The 16,173-nt window shown below is 50.7% G+C and overlaps 1 protein-coding gene across 1 annotated transcript in view; it reads left to right on the top strand.

The window, feature by feature from the left end:
- The window catches only part of LOC119966077 (3-hydroxyisobutyrate dehydrogenase, mitochondrial-like), a 185,434-nt gene that overhangs the window by 117,637 nt on the left and 51,624 nt on the right, over nt 1-16,173 (top strand). The window contains exons 5-6 of the mRNA XM_038797268.1: nt 13,433-13,566; nt 14,344-14,420. Coding sequence (XP_038653196.1) covers nt 13,433-13,566; nt 14,344-14,420 — 211 coding nt within the window. The remainder of the gene's footprint in view (nt 1-13,432; nt 13,567-14,343; nt 14,421-16,173) is intronic.

Here is a 16,173-nt window from a genome sequence, read left to right as displayed (position 1 = left end):
TTCTTTGCATCAAGCCCCAAATGAAACACCTGTCCCACCCAACTCTTTCTTTGCCTCACCTGATCCGTAACCCTGAGGTGCGTCTCCTGGAGCATAGCTACATCGGCTCCCAGCCCCCTCAAGTGAGCCAAGACCCGGGATCTCTTCACCGGACCATTCTGACCCCTCACGTTCCATGTGACCAACCGAACCCATGGGGTCGTCCCCTCTACGCTGATCAGCCATACCCCTTCCTCAACCCACCACGTGCCCAGGGAACCCCCCAAGCCCTCTCCCCACGGTGGCAAACCCCCCCCCCCCCCCCCCCCCCCCCATCACCATCCATTCCCTCACAGTCCCTGCAGCAACAACCCCCCCCCCGGCCCTTGTACGTGATCCAGCGGCAAGCCGGCTGTAAAAGGCCAAACTTCACCCCCTTCCTGTGGAGCACTCCCTTCGCTCGATTGAAACCAGCCCTTCTCCTTGCCACCTCCGCGCTCCAGTCCTGAAAAATCCGAACGTCCGTGTTCTCCCACCTGCTGCTCCTCTCCTTCTTTGCCCACCTCAACACGCACTCCCGGTCAACCAAGCGGTAAAAACGGACCAGCACCAACCTGGGCGGTTCGTTCGGCCTGGGCTTCCGCTGCAGCACTCGATGGGAGCCTTCCAGCTCCAGGGGACCATGAAACGACCCCGCACCGATCAGCGAGTTTAACATTAGGACCACATAGGCCGCTAAGTTCGAACCTTCCAGCCCCTCCGAGAGGCCCAAAATCCGTAGATTCTTCCGGCGTGAGCGGTTCTCCATCTCCTCCATCCTCATCTGCCATTTCTTGTGCAGTGCCTCGTGCAACTCCACTTTCACTGCCAGGCCTAAAGGCTCATCCTCATTCTCCGAGGCCTTGTGCCGCAGCTCCCGAATCTCCCCGGCCTGAGCCGTCTGAGTCACCACCAGCTTGTCCAGCGAGGCCTTAAACGGCTTCAAAATCTTGGCTTTGAGCTCCCGCGCCCACAGCTGCCAAGCCGCTGCTGCTTCCCCGTCTGCCGCCATCTTGCTTTTTCTGCCTCTCACCTTTCTCTGTGGTAATACCGACTTCTGGATCGTTCCACTGCGAGTCCAGTCCATCCACTGGTTGCTGGGCACACTGGCTGTGTTTCCCCCCGGGGGAAAAGTCGAAACAGCGCCGTTGCGGGCTCTTAAAAGAGCCCGAAAGTCCAAAAAAAGCGGGAGCTGCCGAACGTGCGGCTTAGCTCCGCATTGCCACCACCGGAAATCCTGCTCGGACCACCTTTGAACGACTGCCAGATCTTTGGCATTCATGGCATCCCCAAGGTGTTGAACTGGACAATGGGAGCGGCTTTTACAAGTGCAGAATTTGGTGCTTTATGACCGCCAATGGGATTCGCCACGTACGCACTGCCCTGTACCACCCACTTCCAATGGGTTGGCCAGAAGGGCCGTCCAAACCTCAAACAAGGCATAAAGAAGCAAGCATCCGGAACTTGGGAGACTCGATTGGCACAATCCTTATTCTGCTATTGGATCACGCTGAATGCCACTGTGGGGGTCGCATTATTGATGAGCCGTCACTTCTGTACCCGATTTGAGCTTGGTCACCACGGACATTGCAGGGAATATCTGCCGCGGACAGGACAGGATCGACGCGGTTGCAGATAGTCACAAGTCTGTGGATTTTGCCCTAGGAGATGCAGTATATTTTGGCAACGGCATAGCATAGGTCCCAGCTGGTGCTGTTGCAGACCGACTGGGAGTCAAATCAACACGTGGACCACCTCCGTAGCTACGTTCCTGAAGTTCCGGACCCGATTCTGCATTCCCCAGTCCCCCGTGTTCTCCCACCCTGCTGTCACCACTACTGCAGCCCATTGCCCTCGGCTCCTGCTGCCATCGAGATCCGGAACACTGCGATGCTAGACCTGGAGCCAGCCAAACCCGCCATGGACATTCAGGCGCAGGCGAAGACTACCGCTGTGCCGATTCCTGACACCGTGCAGACCACGCTGACCCCACCACAACACTTTGTGCACAAGCATCACTCTCCTGCTTGGTATGCAATCCTGGACCCTGCACAGACAACACTCGGGTGAAGAGAACGAGGGTCCCTCGCTTCTGGTTCCCCGTGACCTCCACAGAATATGAACTTCCCCGCCAACTGGACGAACCTCCCCCTTACCGATGGCAGCCCTCATAGTATAAATACTCCGACCTGGGTGCAGGTTGGAGAGCGTTCGGGGAGTGGAGAGTTATTGTAGGCAGAGAATGAAAGAGTATTATAGCATCCAGCAGGCCATTCCATGTGTGTTCACTATGCGGATACTACAGTATTCAAATACGAGGGGTAGAATTCTCCGTTCCTGAGGCTAAGCGCCGGCACCAACAGAGAATCCGCGGGTGATTCACGACGGAAAGATCGGCACAAACCCCTCACTGATCCGGTACTGGTGAGGGGCGAGAACTGGTGCCGCTTGGAACACTTGCGGATCACGTGGAAACCGGTTGGATAATAGGCGGGTCCCGGGCCGCGCATGCGCAAGGCTGATGAGCCACACCAGTCGCGCCGGAAAACATGGCACCGGCCATGCTGGTACCCTAACCCGCCCCCGACCAAGCCCCCCGGCCAGGGGCATGGATCTGGAATGAGTATGGCAGTGCTGAACACTGTCCACAGCTGGCACGCCAGGTTCCCGACCGCTGGGAGCACAAGTGGCCCGCGCTGTTGGGAACTCGGCCCATCGGGGGTGGAGCGTCACTGGTGGGTCAGCACGAGTCCTGATGCTGTCGATTTGGAGGGGGCGGAGCATCGCGAATCGGCGTCAAACCACTGCCTGCCCCAAATCCAGCGTAAGAAACCATTCTCCGCCCGATAGCCAATCCCGATTTCAGCGTTGGGCTGCGGAGAATTCCGCCCAATGTCAATTAATGCACCCAGATGTCTTTCAGTTTCACCCGTAGCTATTTTGACTTCATACATGGAAGGCTTGCAATGTTAATTTTTCATTTTTTATGTTCGTTGATGGCATGTGAGCATTGCTGGCAAGGCCAGCATTTATTTGTCCATCTCTAGTTGCCTTTGAGAAGGTGGTCGTGAGCCCCCGCCTTGAACCTCTTCAGTCCATGTGGTATAGATACACCACAGTGCTGATAGGTAGGGATTCCCGCATTTTGACCCAGTGATGAGTGTCATCATTTCCACTTGTCCATAGTTGCATTATTAACTTGCATAGTTTATTTAACTTATTTTGTAGATGTTGGCTGCCTTCCCTTATCCAACCAACCTTTCCAGTTTGATATTATCTGAATATTTGTCCCGTGTGTATTGAGATTAGATATATTATAAATATTATGACACAGTACTTTCCAGTCTGAAAGGAAGGTACTTTCTTAAAGCAAAGGAAATTGGACAGCAAGATATTTCCCTTCTAAATCTATGGATGTAATTTTAAAGATATGGACCTACTTGCAGTCACAGCATGAACAATCCCCTCCCAAGTTTACTGACCGATCTCAAGTGTTGCCGGCATGGTGATGAACCTCTCTTTGTCCAGCAAATCTCAGATTGAAACACCGTTCGGGTCCACTTAATTCTCTCTGTGCAACTCGTTACCTCCAAATCTGAGTTACCAGCTTTCAGTCACCGTACACCCATGCCTCACAGTCAAACTTTTTCATTGCATCCTCTCCACAGAATCTCTATCTCACACTTGTAACTCTTTGCTTTCTCCCCTTGCAGTGGAAAAGAATGCAGAACTGCAGGGGGAGGCTGAGAATCAGGGTTGGGAGAGGCGGGTGGCAGTGGTTGGATAGTTACCATGACACCTACTGGGAATGTTTGCCCACTTGGCCCATATTGAAGTCACCTTGTCCCAGTAGGCTGAAGAGGTTTGCAACACACTGACATGAAAGCCTGAGCCTCAAAAGGCACTGGTGCTCGGACATTGAGAAAACTGATCCTCTGCTGATAGACCCTGTGTTGGCGTGATCACCTTTTTGAGCTCTGTGGGTTTTTTTTAATGAATTTAGAGTACCTAGTTCATTTTTCCAATTAAGGGGCAATTTAGCGTGGCCAGTCCACCTTGCCTGAACATCTGTGGGTTGTGGGAGCCAAACCCACGCAAAGATGGGGAGAATGTGCAAACTCCACACGAGGCAGTGACCCAGGGCCGAGATCGAACCTGGGACCATAGCGCCGTGAGGCAGCAGTGCTAACCACTGCGCCATCATGCTGCCCCTCTGGAGCTCTGTGTTGATCTTATCTGATGTAGAGTAGCATGTGACTTGAGGAGAGGGAGGCCAATGCAGCTCCTGGTGCTGGCCCCTCTCTTGTTCATCTTCAGAGGTTCAAGAGCAAGGCATATAAGCTGCTCCCAAACTACAGTGAAAGCTGGTACAAAAGAAGACCAGATCAAGGTGATTAAAGTCCATGTTAGGTGAAATGACTCCAAACATTTGGAAATCACCTGTGAAGCAGTGAAGACACACTCTCAGAACAAGTGCTGTGAACATGGTCGGGCTGGCACGATGCAGTTTCACTTTCGTGACCATCAATTTTTAAAAAAATAATTTTTATTCAAATTTTTCAACAACAAATTTTCTCCCAACAGTTAAAATAAACAAGGTGTAAAACTAAACAGAAACAGAAATCCCCCCCAATACAAAGTAATAAATTAATAACTAATAACAATACAAGAAAGAAGAAAAAAAAAATTGCAAACACACCGTCGCAATCCCCCCCCCCACCCCCCGATTGCTGCTGAGACTGACCACCCTCTACCTCTCCGCCAGGAAATCGAGAAAGGGCTGCCACCGCCGGAAGAACCCTTGTACTGTCCCCTCAGGGCAAACGTAATCTTTTCCAGCCTGATGAACCCGGCCATGTCATTGATCCAGGTCTCCGGGCTCGGGGGCTTCGCGTCCCTCCACTGTAAGAGAATCCTACGCCGGGCTACTAGAGACGCAAAGGCCAGTGTACCGGCCTCTCTCGCCTCCTGCACTCCCGGCTCCGCTGCTACCCCAAAGATCGCGAGCCCCCAGCCCGGCTCCACCCTGGAACCGATCACCTTGGACAAAGTCCCCGCCACCCCCTTCCAAAACCCCTCCAACGCCGGACATGCCCAAAACATGTGGGTGTGGTTCACCGGGCCTCCTGAACACCTCCCACACCTGTCCTCACCCCCAAAGAACCGGCTCATCCTGGCCCCAGTCATGTGTGCCCTATGCAGCACCTTCAGCTGAATTAAGCTGAGCCGTGCGCAAGAAGAGGACGAGTTCACCCTCCCCAGGGCACCCGCCCACGTCCCATCGTCAATCTCTTCCCCTAGCTCCTCCTCCAACTTCGCTTTCAGCTCTTCCACCGAGGCCTCCTCCTCTTCCTGCATCATCTGATAAATCGCCGAGATCCTCCCCTCACTGACCCACGTCCCCGAGAACACCCTATCCTGCAGCCCCCCTTGGTGGCAATAGCGGAAACTCCGCCACCTGCCGCTTAACAAATGCCCTAATCTGCATATACCTGAAAGCATTCCCAGGGGGGAGGCCCCACTTCCCCTCCAACTCCTCGAAAGTTGCAAACTACCCATCGTGGAAAAGGTCCCCCATCCGCCTGATGCCTGCCCTATGCCAACTCAAAAACCCACCATCCATTCTCTCTGGTGCAAACCAGTGATTGCCCTGTATCGGGGTCCGCACTGAGGCCTTCACTTACCCCCTGTGCCGCCTCCACGGCCCCCAAATTTTGAGGGACGCCACCACCACCGGATTCGTGGAATATCTTGCCGGGGGGAGCGGAAGCGGGGCCATCACCAATGCCCCCAAACTCGTACCCACACAGGACGCCACCTCCAGCCTCTTCCATGCGGCGACCTCCCCCTCCATCACCCACCTGCGAATCATTGCCACATTTGCAGCCCAGTAATACCCACACAGGTTGGGCAGCACCAAACTGCCTGCCTCCCTTCTTCGCTCCAGGAATACCCTCCTTACTCTCGGGGCCTTCCGCGCCCACACAAACCCCAGAATACTCTTATTCACCCTTTTGAAAAAAGCCTTCGGAATCAATATGGGGAGGCACTGGAAAAGAAACAAAAGCCTCGGGAGCACCGTCATTTTAACCGACTGGACCCTGCCCGCCAACGAAAACGGCAGCGCGTCCCACCTCCTGAACTCTTCCTCCATCTGTTCCACCAGCCTCGAAAAGTTAAGCCTGTGCAGGGCTCCCCAGTTCCTAGCTATCTGGACCCCAAGATATCTAAAGATCCTCTCCGCCCTCTTCAACGGGAGCTCCCCTATCTCCCTCTCCTGGTCCCCCAGGTGCAACACAAACAGCTCACTTTTCCCCACATTGAGCTTGTAGCCCGAAAAGTCCCCAAACTCCCCAAGTATCTTCAACACCTCTGGCATTCCCCCAGCCGAATCCGCGACGTACAACAGTAAATCGTCTGCGTACAACGACAACCGGTCGTCGTCCCCCCCCCCCGCACAATCCCCCTCCAGTTCTTCGAATCCCTCAGCGCCATGGCCAAGGGCTCAATCGCCAACGTGAAGAGCAGGGGAGACAAGGGGCACCCCTGCCTCGTCCCTCGGGAAAGCCGGAAGTCCTCTGACCTCCTCCCGTTCGTCACCACACTCGCCACCGGGGAGCTGTACAGCGACCTCACCCAGCTGATGAATCCCTCACCAAACCCAAACCTCCTCAGCACTTCCCACAGGTAACTCCAGTCCAACCTGTCAAAAGCTTTCTCTGCATCCATCGATGCTACTATTTCTGCCTCCCCAGCCACCAGCGCCATCATCATAACATTAAGAAGCCGCCATACATTGGCATTCACCTGCCTCCCCTTCACAAACCCCGTTTGGTCCTCATGGATAACCAGCGGGACCACATCTTCCACCCTTCTGGACAGTACCTTTGCCAACAACTTTACATCCACATTAAGGAGCGAGATCGGCCTATAGGACCCACACTGGAGGGGGTCCTTGTACCGCTTCAGGATCAAAGAGATGATTGCCCTAGGCATCGTCGGGGGCAGAGCCCCCCCCCCCCTCGCCTCGTTCAGGGTCCTTACAAGCAGCGGGCCCAGCAGATCTGAAAACTTCTTGTAAAATTCCACCGGGAACCGTCAGGTCCCGGCACTTTCCCTGTCTGCATGCTCCCCAGCGCCTCCATCAGCTCCCCCAACTCGATTGGGGCCCCCAGACACTCCACCCGCTCATCCTCTACTCTTGGGAACTCCAGCCCATCCAGAAAGCGGTCCATCCCGCCCACCTCCCTAGGGGGCACCGCCCGGTAGAGCCCCTCGTAAAAGGATCTGAACACCCCATTGATGTCCCTGCCACCCCACACCAAGTTCCCTCCTGCATCTGTGACTCCCCCTATCTCTCTCGCCACCTCCCGCTTCCTGAGCTGGTGGGCCAGCATCTGACTTGTCTTCTCCCCATACTCATATACCGCCCCCTGTGCCCTCCTCCACTGCGCCTCCGCCTTCCGGGTGGTCAGTATATCGAACTCCGCTTGGAGACTGCGCCGCTTCCTCAAAAGCCCCTCCTCTGGGACATCCGCATACCTCCTATCCACCCTTGCCATTTCCTCCACCAGCCTCTCCCTCTCGATCCTCTCCTCCCTCTCCCTGTGCGCCCGAATGGATATAAGCTCCCCTCTATCTACTGCCTTCAGCGCTTCCCAAACCACCCCAACTTGCACCTCCCCGTTGTCATTGGCTTCCAAATACCCCTCTATACCCCTACGGACCCGGCCACACACTTCCTCGTCTGCCAGAAGCCCCACATCTAACCTCCACAGCGGGCGCTGATCCTTCCCCTCCCCCAGCTCCAGGTCCACCAAATGCGGAGCATGGTCAGATATGGCTCTCGCCGAATACCCCGCCCCCACCACTCTCGGATCAGCGCCCTGCTGAGAACTAAAAAATCAATCCGGGAATAAGCCCTACGGGAGGCTTCAAGAACCTCCAAGGGTCTACCCCTCCCATCTGATCCATGAACCCCCTCAGCACCGAGGCCGCCGCCGGCCTCTTACCCGTCCTAGACTTCGAGCGATCCAGAGCCGGATCCAGCACTGTATTAAAGTCCCCACCCAGGATCAAATCCCCCGTCTCCAGGTCCGGGATCTGGCTCAGCATGCGCCGCATGAAGCCCGCATCGTCCCAGTTGGGGGCGTACACATTGACCAGAACCACCCGCACCCCCTGAAGTCTACCACTCACCATTACATATCTACCTGCACTGTCCGCCACCACATTAGACGCAACAAATGACAAGCTCTTCCCGACTAAGATCGCCACCCCTCGATTCTTCGCATCGAGCCCCGAGTGAAACACCTGTCCTACCCAGCCTCTTCTCAGCCTCACCTTATCCGCCACCTTAAGGTGCGTCTCCTGGAGCATAGCCACGTCTGCTCCCAGCCCCCTCAGGTGTGCCAAGACCCGGGACCGCTTCACCGGTCCATTCAGCCCCCTCACGTTCCATGTGACCAGCCGAATCTGGGGGGATCTTCTCCTTCCCTCTGCGCCGATCAGCCATAGCTCTCCCACGGCTCACCACGTGCCCAAGGAACCCCCCAGGCCCGTTCCCCACGGTGGCAGACCCCCCTCCCAGCACCCCCCCCCCCCCCTTCACCAGCCATTTCCCTACGGTCCCTGCAGCAGCAACCCGGTGCACCCCCTAGCTGCGTAACCCCTAACATTGTACTTCCGTAAGTCAGCCGACTTCTGCTGACCCCGGCTACCCCCGCCATACCGACGCCCCCCCCGATGCAACGCAACCATCAATCTCCCTTCCTAGTGCCGGCCCCGCCCCCAACTCCTCCAGCGCGGGAAGAAAGCCCGCGCTTCCATCCCGAACCCCGCCCCCCCAGCCCAACACGCGGGAGAAAGACGGGCACATGACCCAGCGGGACCACGAACAGCTCCCCAATCCTCCACCAGTGGAAAATACTAAAAAGCACCACAGTAAATAAATAACAGCCCCAAAAAACGAAGATGCAGAGCAACGAAAAAGCAACATCAAACATAGCCAATAAAAATGAAAGGATACTAAGGAGGACAAAGCCTCTGGTCAATGTACATCATTCCCCAGCCCCCCAGTCCTCAGTTTGAGTCCAATTTCTCTACCTGAACAAAAGCCCAGGCCTCCTCCGGATAGTCAAAGTAGAGCTGGCGGTCCTTGTAAGTGACCCAAAGGCGAGCCGGCTCGAACAGGCCAGACTTCACCCCCTTCCTGTGAAACGCTCCCTTCGCCCGATTGAAGCCAGCCCTTCTCTTCGCCACCTCCGCGCTCCAGTCATGATAGATCCTAATGTCCGCATTCTCCCACCTGCTGCTCCTTTCCTTCTTCGCCCATCTCAGCACACACTCACGGTCAACGAAGCGGTGAAAGCGGACCAGCACCGCCCTAGGCGGCTCGTTCGGCCCTGTCTTCCTGTTGCTCGTTCTGGGTGAGTGTGCTTAACACTCAATTTGGCTCTGTTTCGTTCCTTAGCTCTAGAGTCGCCAGGTATCGTTAAGATACCGTCACAAGTTTCAAGTTCAAGTTCAAAGCAATAAATCCATACACCAGTTAGTAAGTTCAAACAAGACACGTTTATTATATTACAGTAATCTACTAATCATACATATAAAACTATAAGACTAGGCTAATCCTACCACTAATAGGCCAAATACTTCTCTGGATAAGAGGACTGCCGGATCAGGGAACAACGGCCTCTAGCTTTGTCCTGGGTCCGCAGGCTTCCAGTAGTTATGGACTAAAGGGGTCAGGAGTGTCTACTCTCGTAGCGTGCGTTGTGACACTTGTTTGCGGCTGCTGTCCAGACCTCTCCTCAAGGTTCTTCTGCTGCAACGGTATTCTGCTGGGAGGGCTGGCTGGTCAAGGAGAGGCTGGCAGAGAGAGAGAGCTGGGGTCGGGGTCTCGCAATCAATTGGGTCTCTTCTCAATCGATTGACTTGAATTCCCCAATAACGGGGCAAACCCTCGATCATTGGGCGGTTCTTGGGACTTACTGTTTTGGACTTCCTTTGGCGCCGAGAAGTCTGGCCTTCTATTAAATGTATCGATTTGTGTTAACTTGTTCCCATTGTACCTGGGGATCGCCCGGTATCACCTCATTAGTATGCTAACTTGTTTTCTTTCACAGTGCTGTCTGGTTTCTGCAGCAGTCAGAACTGGTTTCTGCAGTAGCCAGAATACACAAGCGCTTTGCAAGCTGTTTGCTTTTGCAAAATGCCCATTTTCCCTGCATTCCTTGCAATCTTCCATTTTGTGTTGGGCAGTGGTCACCCCAGGTGGCTACATTCCTCAACAGCACTCAATGGGCCCCCTCCAGCTCCAAGGGTCCTTGGAACGACCCCGCGCCCATTAACGGGTTCAACACCACGCCCACGTAGGCCTCCAAATCCGAACCTTCCAGCCCCTCCGGGAGGCCCAAAATCCGCAGGTTCTACCGACAGGAGCAGTTCTCCAACTCCTCCATCCTTGTTAGCAATTTCTTGTGAAGCGCCTCATGCGACTCCACCTTCACTGCTAGGCCCAGGAGCTCGTCCTCGTTCTCCGAGGTCTTTAGCTGTAGCTGCCGGATCTCTGCAGTCTGAGCCGCCATGATCTTGTCCATCGAGGCCTTAAACGGTTCCAGGATCTCAGCCTTCGGCTCCCTGAGGGAGCGCTGAAGCTGCTCCTGCTGCTCCCGCGCCCACTGCTGCCACGCTGCCGGTTCCCTGCCCGCCGCCATCTTGTTTTCCTTGCCTCGCATCTTTCTCTGCTTCAAAGTCGATTTTCTGACCGCTCCGCTCCTGGTCCAACCCATCCACCGGCAGCTGAGCACAGTGGCCGCGTTCCCACCCGGGGAAAAGTCGAACCAGCGCCGCTACGGGCCCTTAAAAGAGCCCGAAAGTCCAAAAATAGCGGGAGCTACCGAACGTGCGGCTTAGCTCCGCATCACCGCAACCGGAAGTCCATGACCATCAATTTCAATAATCAATGGCTCCCCACTGTGCTCTTAGCTTGTTCTGGTGGGTTTCCACACAGTTCGCCAAACCTGTGCACGACTGCTAAAGCTAGAATGTAGGATTAAAGACTCAAATAATTGATATATTAAATATTTAGATGACTTGACAGCTCCACAGGGGCTTTCCCATTCACCTGCCAACATGCCCCCGATAAAGCTGGAAGTTAGCAGGATCATGTTGGGTTTCTGGCCACTGTTAAGTTTCAGAGCTATAGCTTCGCCTGCTCCCCACCTCACGCACCCCACACGCACACACTTAACCCTTTCCACCCTATGTCTACCACAAGCAACTTTGGACTGTTTGTCTTTACACTTTCTACCTATTTGTAAAATCCAAGAATAAGGTTGAATCCAGAAAGGCCCAGATCAGCATTTTCTAATTTTCATTGTTCTACTTTTCTTGCAATTGCCACAGATTGACTGATTATGATCTGAATTAAAATAGGGAAAAATAAATTGTATGGTACTAGGTTAGGCACGTATATTTAAAAGATGCATTAATTTAAAATAACTAAATGTGGTGATGCCAAATACACGCTCAACTGTAGGGTCAGATTTTGGGGACAGAACCTTCGCCCCGGTAACAAGAAACTTACAGCGAGAGGGCCTAGTTCTATAGTTGTGTTGTGCGAAAATAAATTAATTTGACTTTATTTCACTATAATTTTCTAACTATAATTAAGTGGGCGATGATCAATCGGAGTGGGGGAATGGATTCCCTTTTGCGACTTCATCAGAAAATTATCACCCATGAAATGTAATCAAAAAGATAAAATATTAATCAGTAGAGTTCATAAACAGATGCAACGCAGTATGAATGCAAACTGACACTGGAAAGGCGATAGACAGGAAAGAAATAGATAAGAAATTACTGAAACAATATGTAACAACAATATCTTGTGGAATAGGATTGCAGAATTCAGCATCACTTACACAGGGAATAGGCATGGAAATTTAAATCAGTCCCTAAATAAAGAGGTGTATTTTAAACTGATTTAGATTGACTAAGGCATACACAAAGTCATACATCTGTGCATATGAAGCCTCTGGAGTACTGTCAAACACAGAAATGGGAATGACAACAGAAACTGGTTACAAATAAAACATGGCATGGTCTTAAACCAATTGTGCATGCTTATCTTTGGCAGAAAAGAAAACTAATTGAACATGATAAAGTGTGAAGTTAATTAACACACACAAGTTTGTTGATTACCTTCACAGGATTATATTTTTCTTTTGCTAGCAGACTTCCATCCCAGCTGTCTCCCTTTCAGAAAATGTCATTGGTAAACAATAGAGACACCATAACAAGTCGTAAATGGCTCCAGTGACAGCAGCCCCTAGTGAAGCTGCATCTGTAGAAAATGATTGTGTCTGATTACCTTTTGAAGACAGCAGTGCAGACATTGCATATTAAGTGCCACTTCTGCATCACTTTACTTTGCACCTGATGTAACCATTATAAAAACAGCTAAAATATATTTTCTAAATACACGTTCACTGTCAGTGTCCTTATTGGAAGTTGAAGACAACATTTTAAGATTGGCATTAATCTAATTCTAAGAATTATGATTGTTTAGTGAAACAGTTGCTTTCATCTGCCCAGCACTTTAAGTAAGAAGCACATATAAAATCCTTAAGAGCTTACTTAAGTTTTCTTTCTCCTTTAACCACAATAAAGACTTGAAATAAGAAGCAGGCAAAATTCAGACAGCTTCATACTAACCAGAACCTGCTGTTGTAAAACAGGGATTGAACTGAACCCATTAGACCAGTGAAAGGTTTGTGTGAGCTTTTAAAGAACTGTATTAATGATTGAGGTTTGAAAGAGAAGAGAGAAGGACTAAACTATTCATGCTTGAAATGAGCTGCAGATTTTTTTATTAGAAGGCTAGATATTTGATGAACCGACATTCGAGGTAGTTTTTATATTGCATTACCTGCAAGCTGAATTGCTTTAACTACGAGGAGATCATACAAAACGTCCACACTTATTTTTAACAAAAATATCTTCCTTCATATTTGAGCTGGTGAGGGAATTGATGTATAGAATATTTTTGTAAGGTTTTGTTCTGAAAGATTTATCAACCATTTCCCAAATTACACTTTGGCTGTGTTAATGCATTATTCCTTCATCCAACATAAGTGTTTATACAACTGAAAAACTGCAGCTGTCGAAAGATTAACCAGCTGAGGAGTGTTGTCAGCATTAGTTCAGGTCTAATAAATGACACTATGAAGCTATTTATCAATCCCTCGTCCAGAATAAGAATTTGGCCAATGATTAATAGTATTCCGTTTGTAAGCTTTGACTATGCTTGTGTAATTATTGTGCTTGTTTTTAGATAAGGCATGTTGAAGGGATGAAATATAAAAGTATTTCAAATTTAGTGATACCAATGGTGATGTGATTGTTTCAGGTGTCGGGGCTGCACGGGCTGGCAACCTTACATTCATGGTCGGGGGATTGGAAGGAGAATTTGATGCAGCCAAAGAATTGCTAAGCTGCATGGGAACCAATGTGGTTTACTGTGGAGAGGTTGGAACTGGACAGGTAACGAAACGGAGAAATTGGTTTTGATAATGGAACCACATAATTTGATCAAGTTAAATGCTCCCTAGTGTCAGTCTTCCACAATGAGTAGCTTTTTTATTTGTAAGTATAAATAAATGTAAAGCATGGAAATTATAACTAAATGGGTGTGCTAAATTAACTGAATTGTCAGTGATTTAGAACATGTGCTGCCCATCTCCGAAGAGACTTGAGTGGGGGATGTAATTTGAATTTGACGGTCGCACAAAATGAATAACAGCAAATCACAGCTATACACTCCGCCCAATTTTCTTTTCAGAAATCAGTAGAGTAGATAATCGGGTAGGGTGTAATATGGGTTGCCAATTTACTGTTTCCCATTTTTGCATTGTCAGTGGTAAAATTTCCCACCCAAAGGTAGGAGGTTTATTCCAAAGATGCGCAGGTTAGGTGGATTGGCCACGCTAAGTTTCCCCTTAGTGTCCAAAAGGCCAGGTGGGGTTACAGGGTTATGGGGATAGGGTGGGGGCTGAGGCCTTGGTAGGGTCCTGTTTCAGAGAGTCGATGCAGACTCGATGGGCTGAATGGTCTCCTTCGCGCTGTAGTGATTCTATAATCTGTAAATCAAGCTGGCGTTTAAGAGTAACTGAAGGCTAAGGTACTTCCAGATCAACTCATTTTAAATTGCCATGTCGCATTTTGAATTATTGTTGTTGTAATCTGTTTTGCTGGTATTTAAGTGCATACATCATTTTAAAGTTATTTACCACTTTCATCCATTGTGACCTCTGTTTACAGGCAGCAAAGATCTGTAACAACATGCTTCTAGCTATTAGTATGATTGGAACTGCTGAAACAATGAATCTGGGAATCAGGTTTGTCCATTATCTCTGTTTTTGCTTTGCTCTCCTCATATTTTCTTTGCTAGAATTATTAAAGTTACTATTCCTTTGAATCATATCCTACAGTCCAAAGATTTGCCATGCTAAATTGCCCTTAGTGTCCAAAAAAAAGGTGAGGTGTGGTTTACTGGGTTACGTGGATAGGGTGGAAGGGTGGGCTTAAGTAGGGTGCTCTTTCCAAGAGCCGGTGCAGACTCGATGGGCTGAATGGCCTCCTTCTGCACTGTAAATTATATGATTCTATGATGATTCTAAACATCCAGCTTTTGCAAGGAATACTCATTCCAGCATTCATTGTCAGACCAGGCTTGACCACATCAAGTATTAGCAGGACTCTCTTTTCTGCCAAAACTTCTCTTTACTTCAGGATATTCCAGAATAGTGTTTTTCAAACTTTTTCTCCCAGGGCCCACTTTTACCAAATGGACGACAGGGACCCACACTGCCGGTCTTCGCAATCCATGCTGGCCGCCCTTTGCTTACCTTTAATGTGACAGGCGGGGCCCAATGTGAAAGGGCGGCCTTCTTGGTCCTTACAATCTCACTTCAATCAGGTTCACAGGAGGAGAGGGCAATGCACATATCAGGTGCAAACCTCCCCCTTGTGCCATCTTCATCTTTGTGAAAAATCCAACCTGGCACCTGTTGGTCATCGTGGAGGGCAATAACAACAAAATGCTTGTTTTAATCAGCACTGGTTATTCGTGGGAGATGTTACTCCAAAACGCTAACAGCCTTGTGGTCTTTGGTGTGTTTTAATGTGCTGTCACAGGTCAGGTACAGCAGCTTAGTTTTTTTTCCATTTGGAGTCAGCTGTAAGTTAATAGCTGATTCTAGGGTCTCAACTTCAAAAGGAATTTTTCACCCATCACTTCTCTGTCAAAATTTGCAACTTCTCATCTGCCAGTATTTCCCTGCATATTACACACATGGACTTTTCATTCTTATTTGCATTGGCACAATTGACAAAACCATGGGATTTAATGGAAACATTTCTAAGTACTAAGAGCTGCAAGGGTACATTACCACCTCTCTCCTCGCATCAGTTCCGCCTGCCACCCCAAATTCCACCCCCCACAAAATCACTGGCTGACACCTCGCACCCTCCCCACATCCAATCTTCGTATTTGCTCCTCAGAACCCCACCAGCACAACTTGGTGCTGCCCAAGGTATGGCTCACTCTGTTACACCCATGGCTGAGGGTGTAGACATCTTGTCCCAGTCGATGAGGGTCATATCCCAGATGCAGGTGAACATTGCCGAGGCACTCCAAAGCATGGCCCAGTCACTGAGGAGCATCACTACCATGGTGGAGACAATGGGGAGCCGCCAGGACTAGCAGAGCCAGATGGCGCAGAGGCTTCTGGAGCTCACTACAGCTGCCACTCAGTCCAATGGAGATCTCCCAGGGCCTGACTGGCAACGTCAGGGAGGAGGCAGCGCTGGAGGTCAAGCCCCAGAGAGGACGTCCGCCAAGGGCATCACAGGCCGCAAAAAGCAGCAGGCTGCCTCCACCTCTGATGTACATCCTGGGGACATACTGGACGATGAAAGATCAAGAAAAGAGACGATCACTGAGTGGGCACTGGGGAGGGAGGGGGGGAGACACCATCTGTAGCTGATGGAAATGTCAAATGTCCACAATTTAAACATGTTAGACCTGATACATGTGAAGCCTCTGTCACAATCTTCACAGCGAGCCTGCCTGCATCTCCAACCCCAGAT

The sequence above is a fragment of the Scyliorhinus canicula genome, chromosome 5 (genome assembly GCF_902713615.1).
Source record: "Scyliorhinus canicula chromosome 5, sScyCan1.1, whole genome shotgun sequence".
Lineage (NCBI taxonomy): Eukaryota > Metazoa > Chordata > Chondrichthyes > Carcharhiniformes > Scyliorhinidae > Scyliorhinus > Scyliorhinus canicula.
Note: the sequence above shows the minus strand (reverse complement) of the source record. Positions and strands in the feature narration are given on the sequence as shown.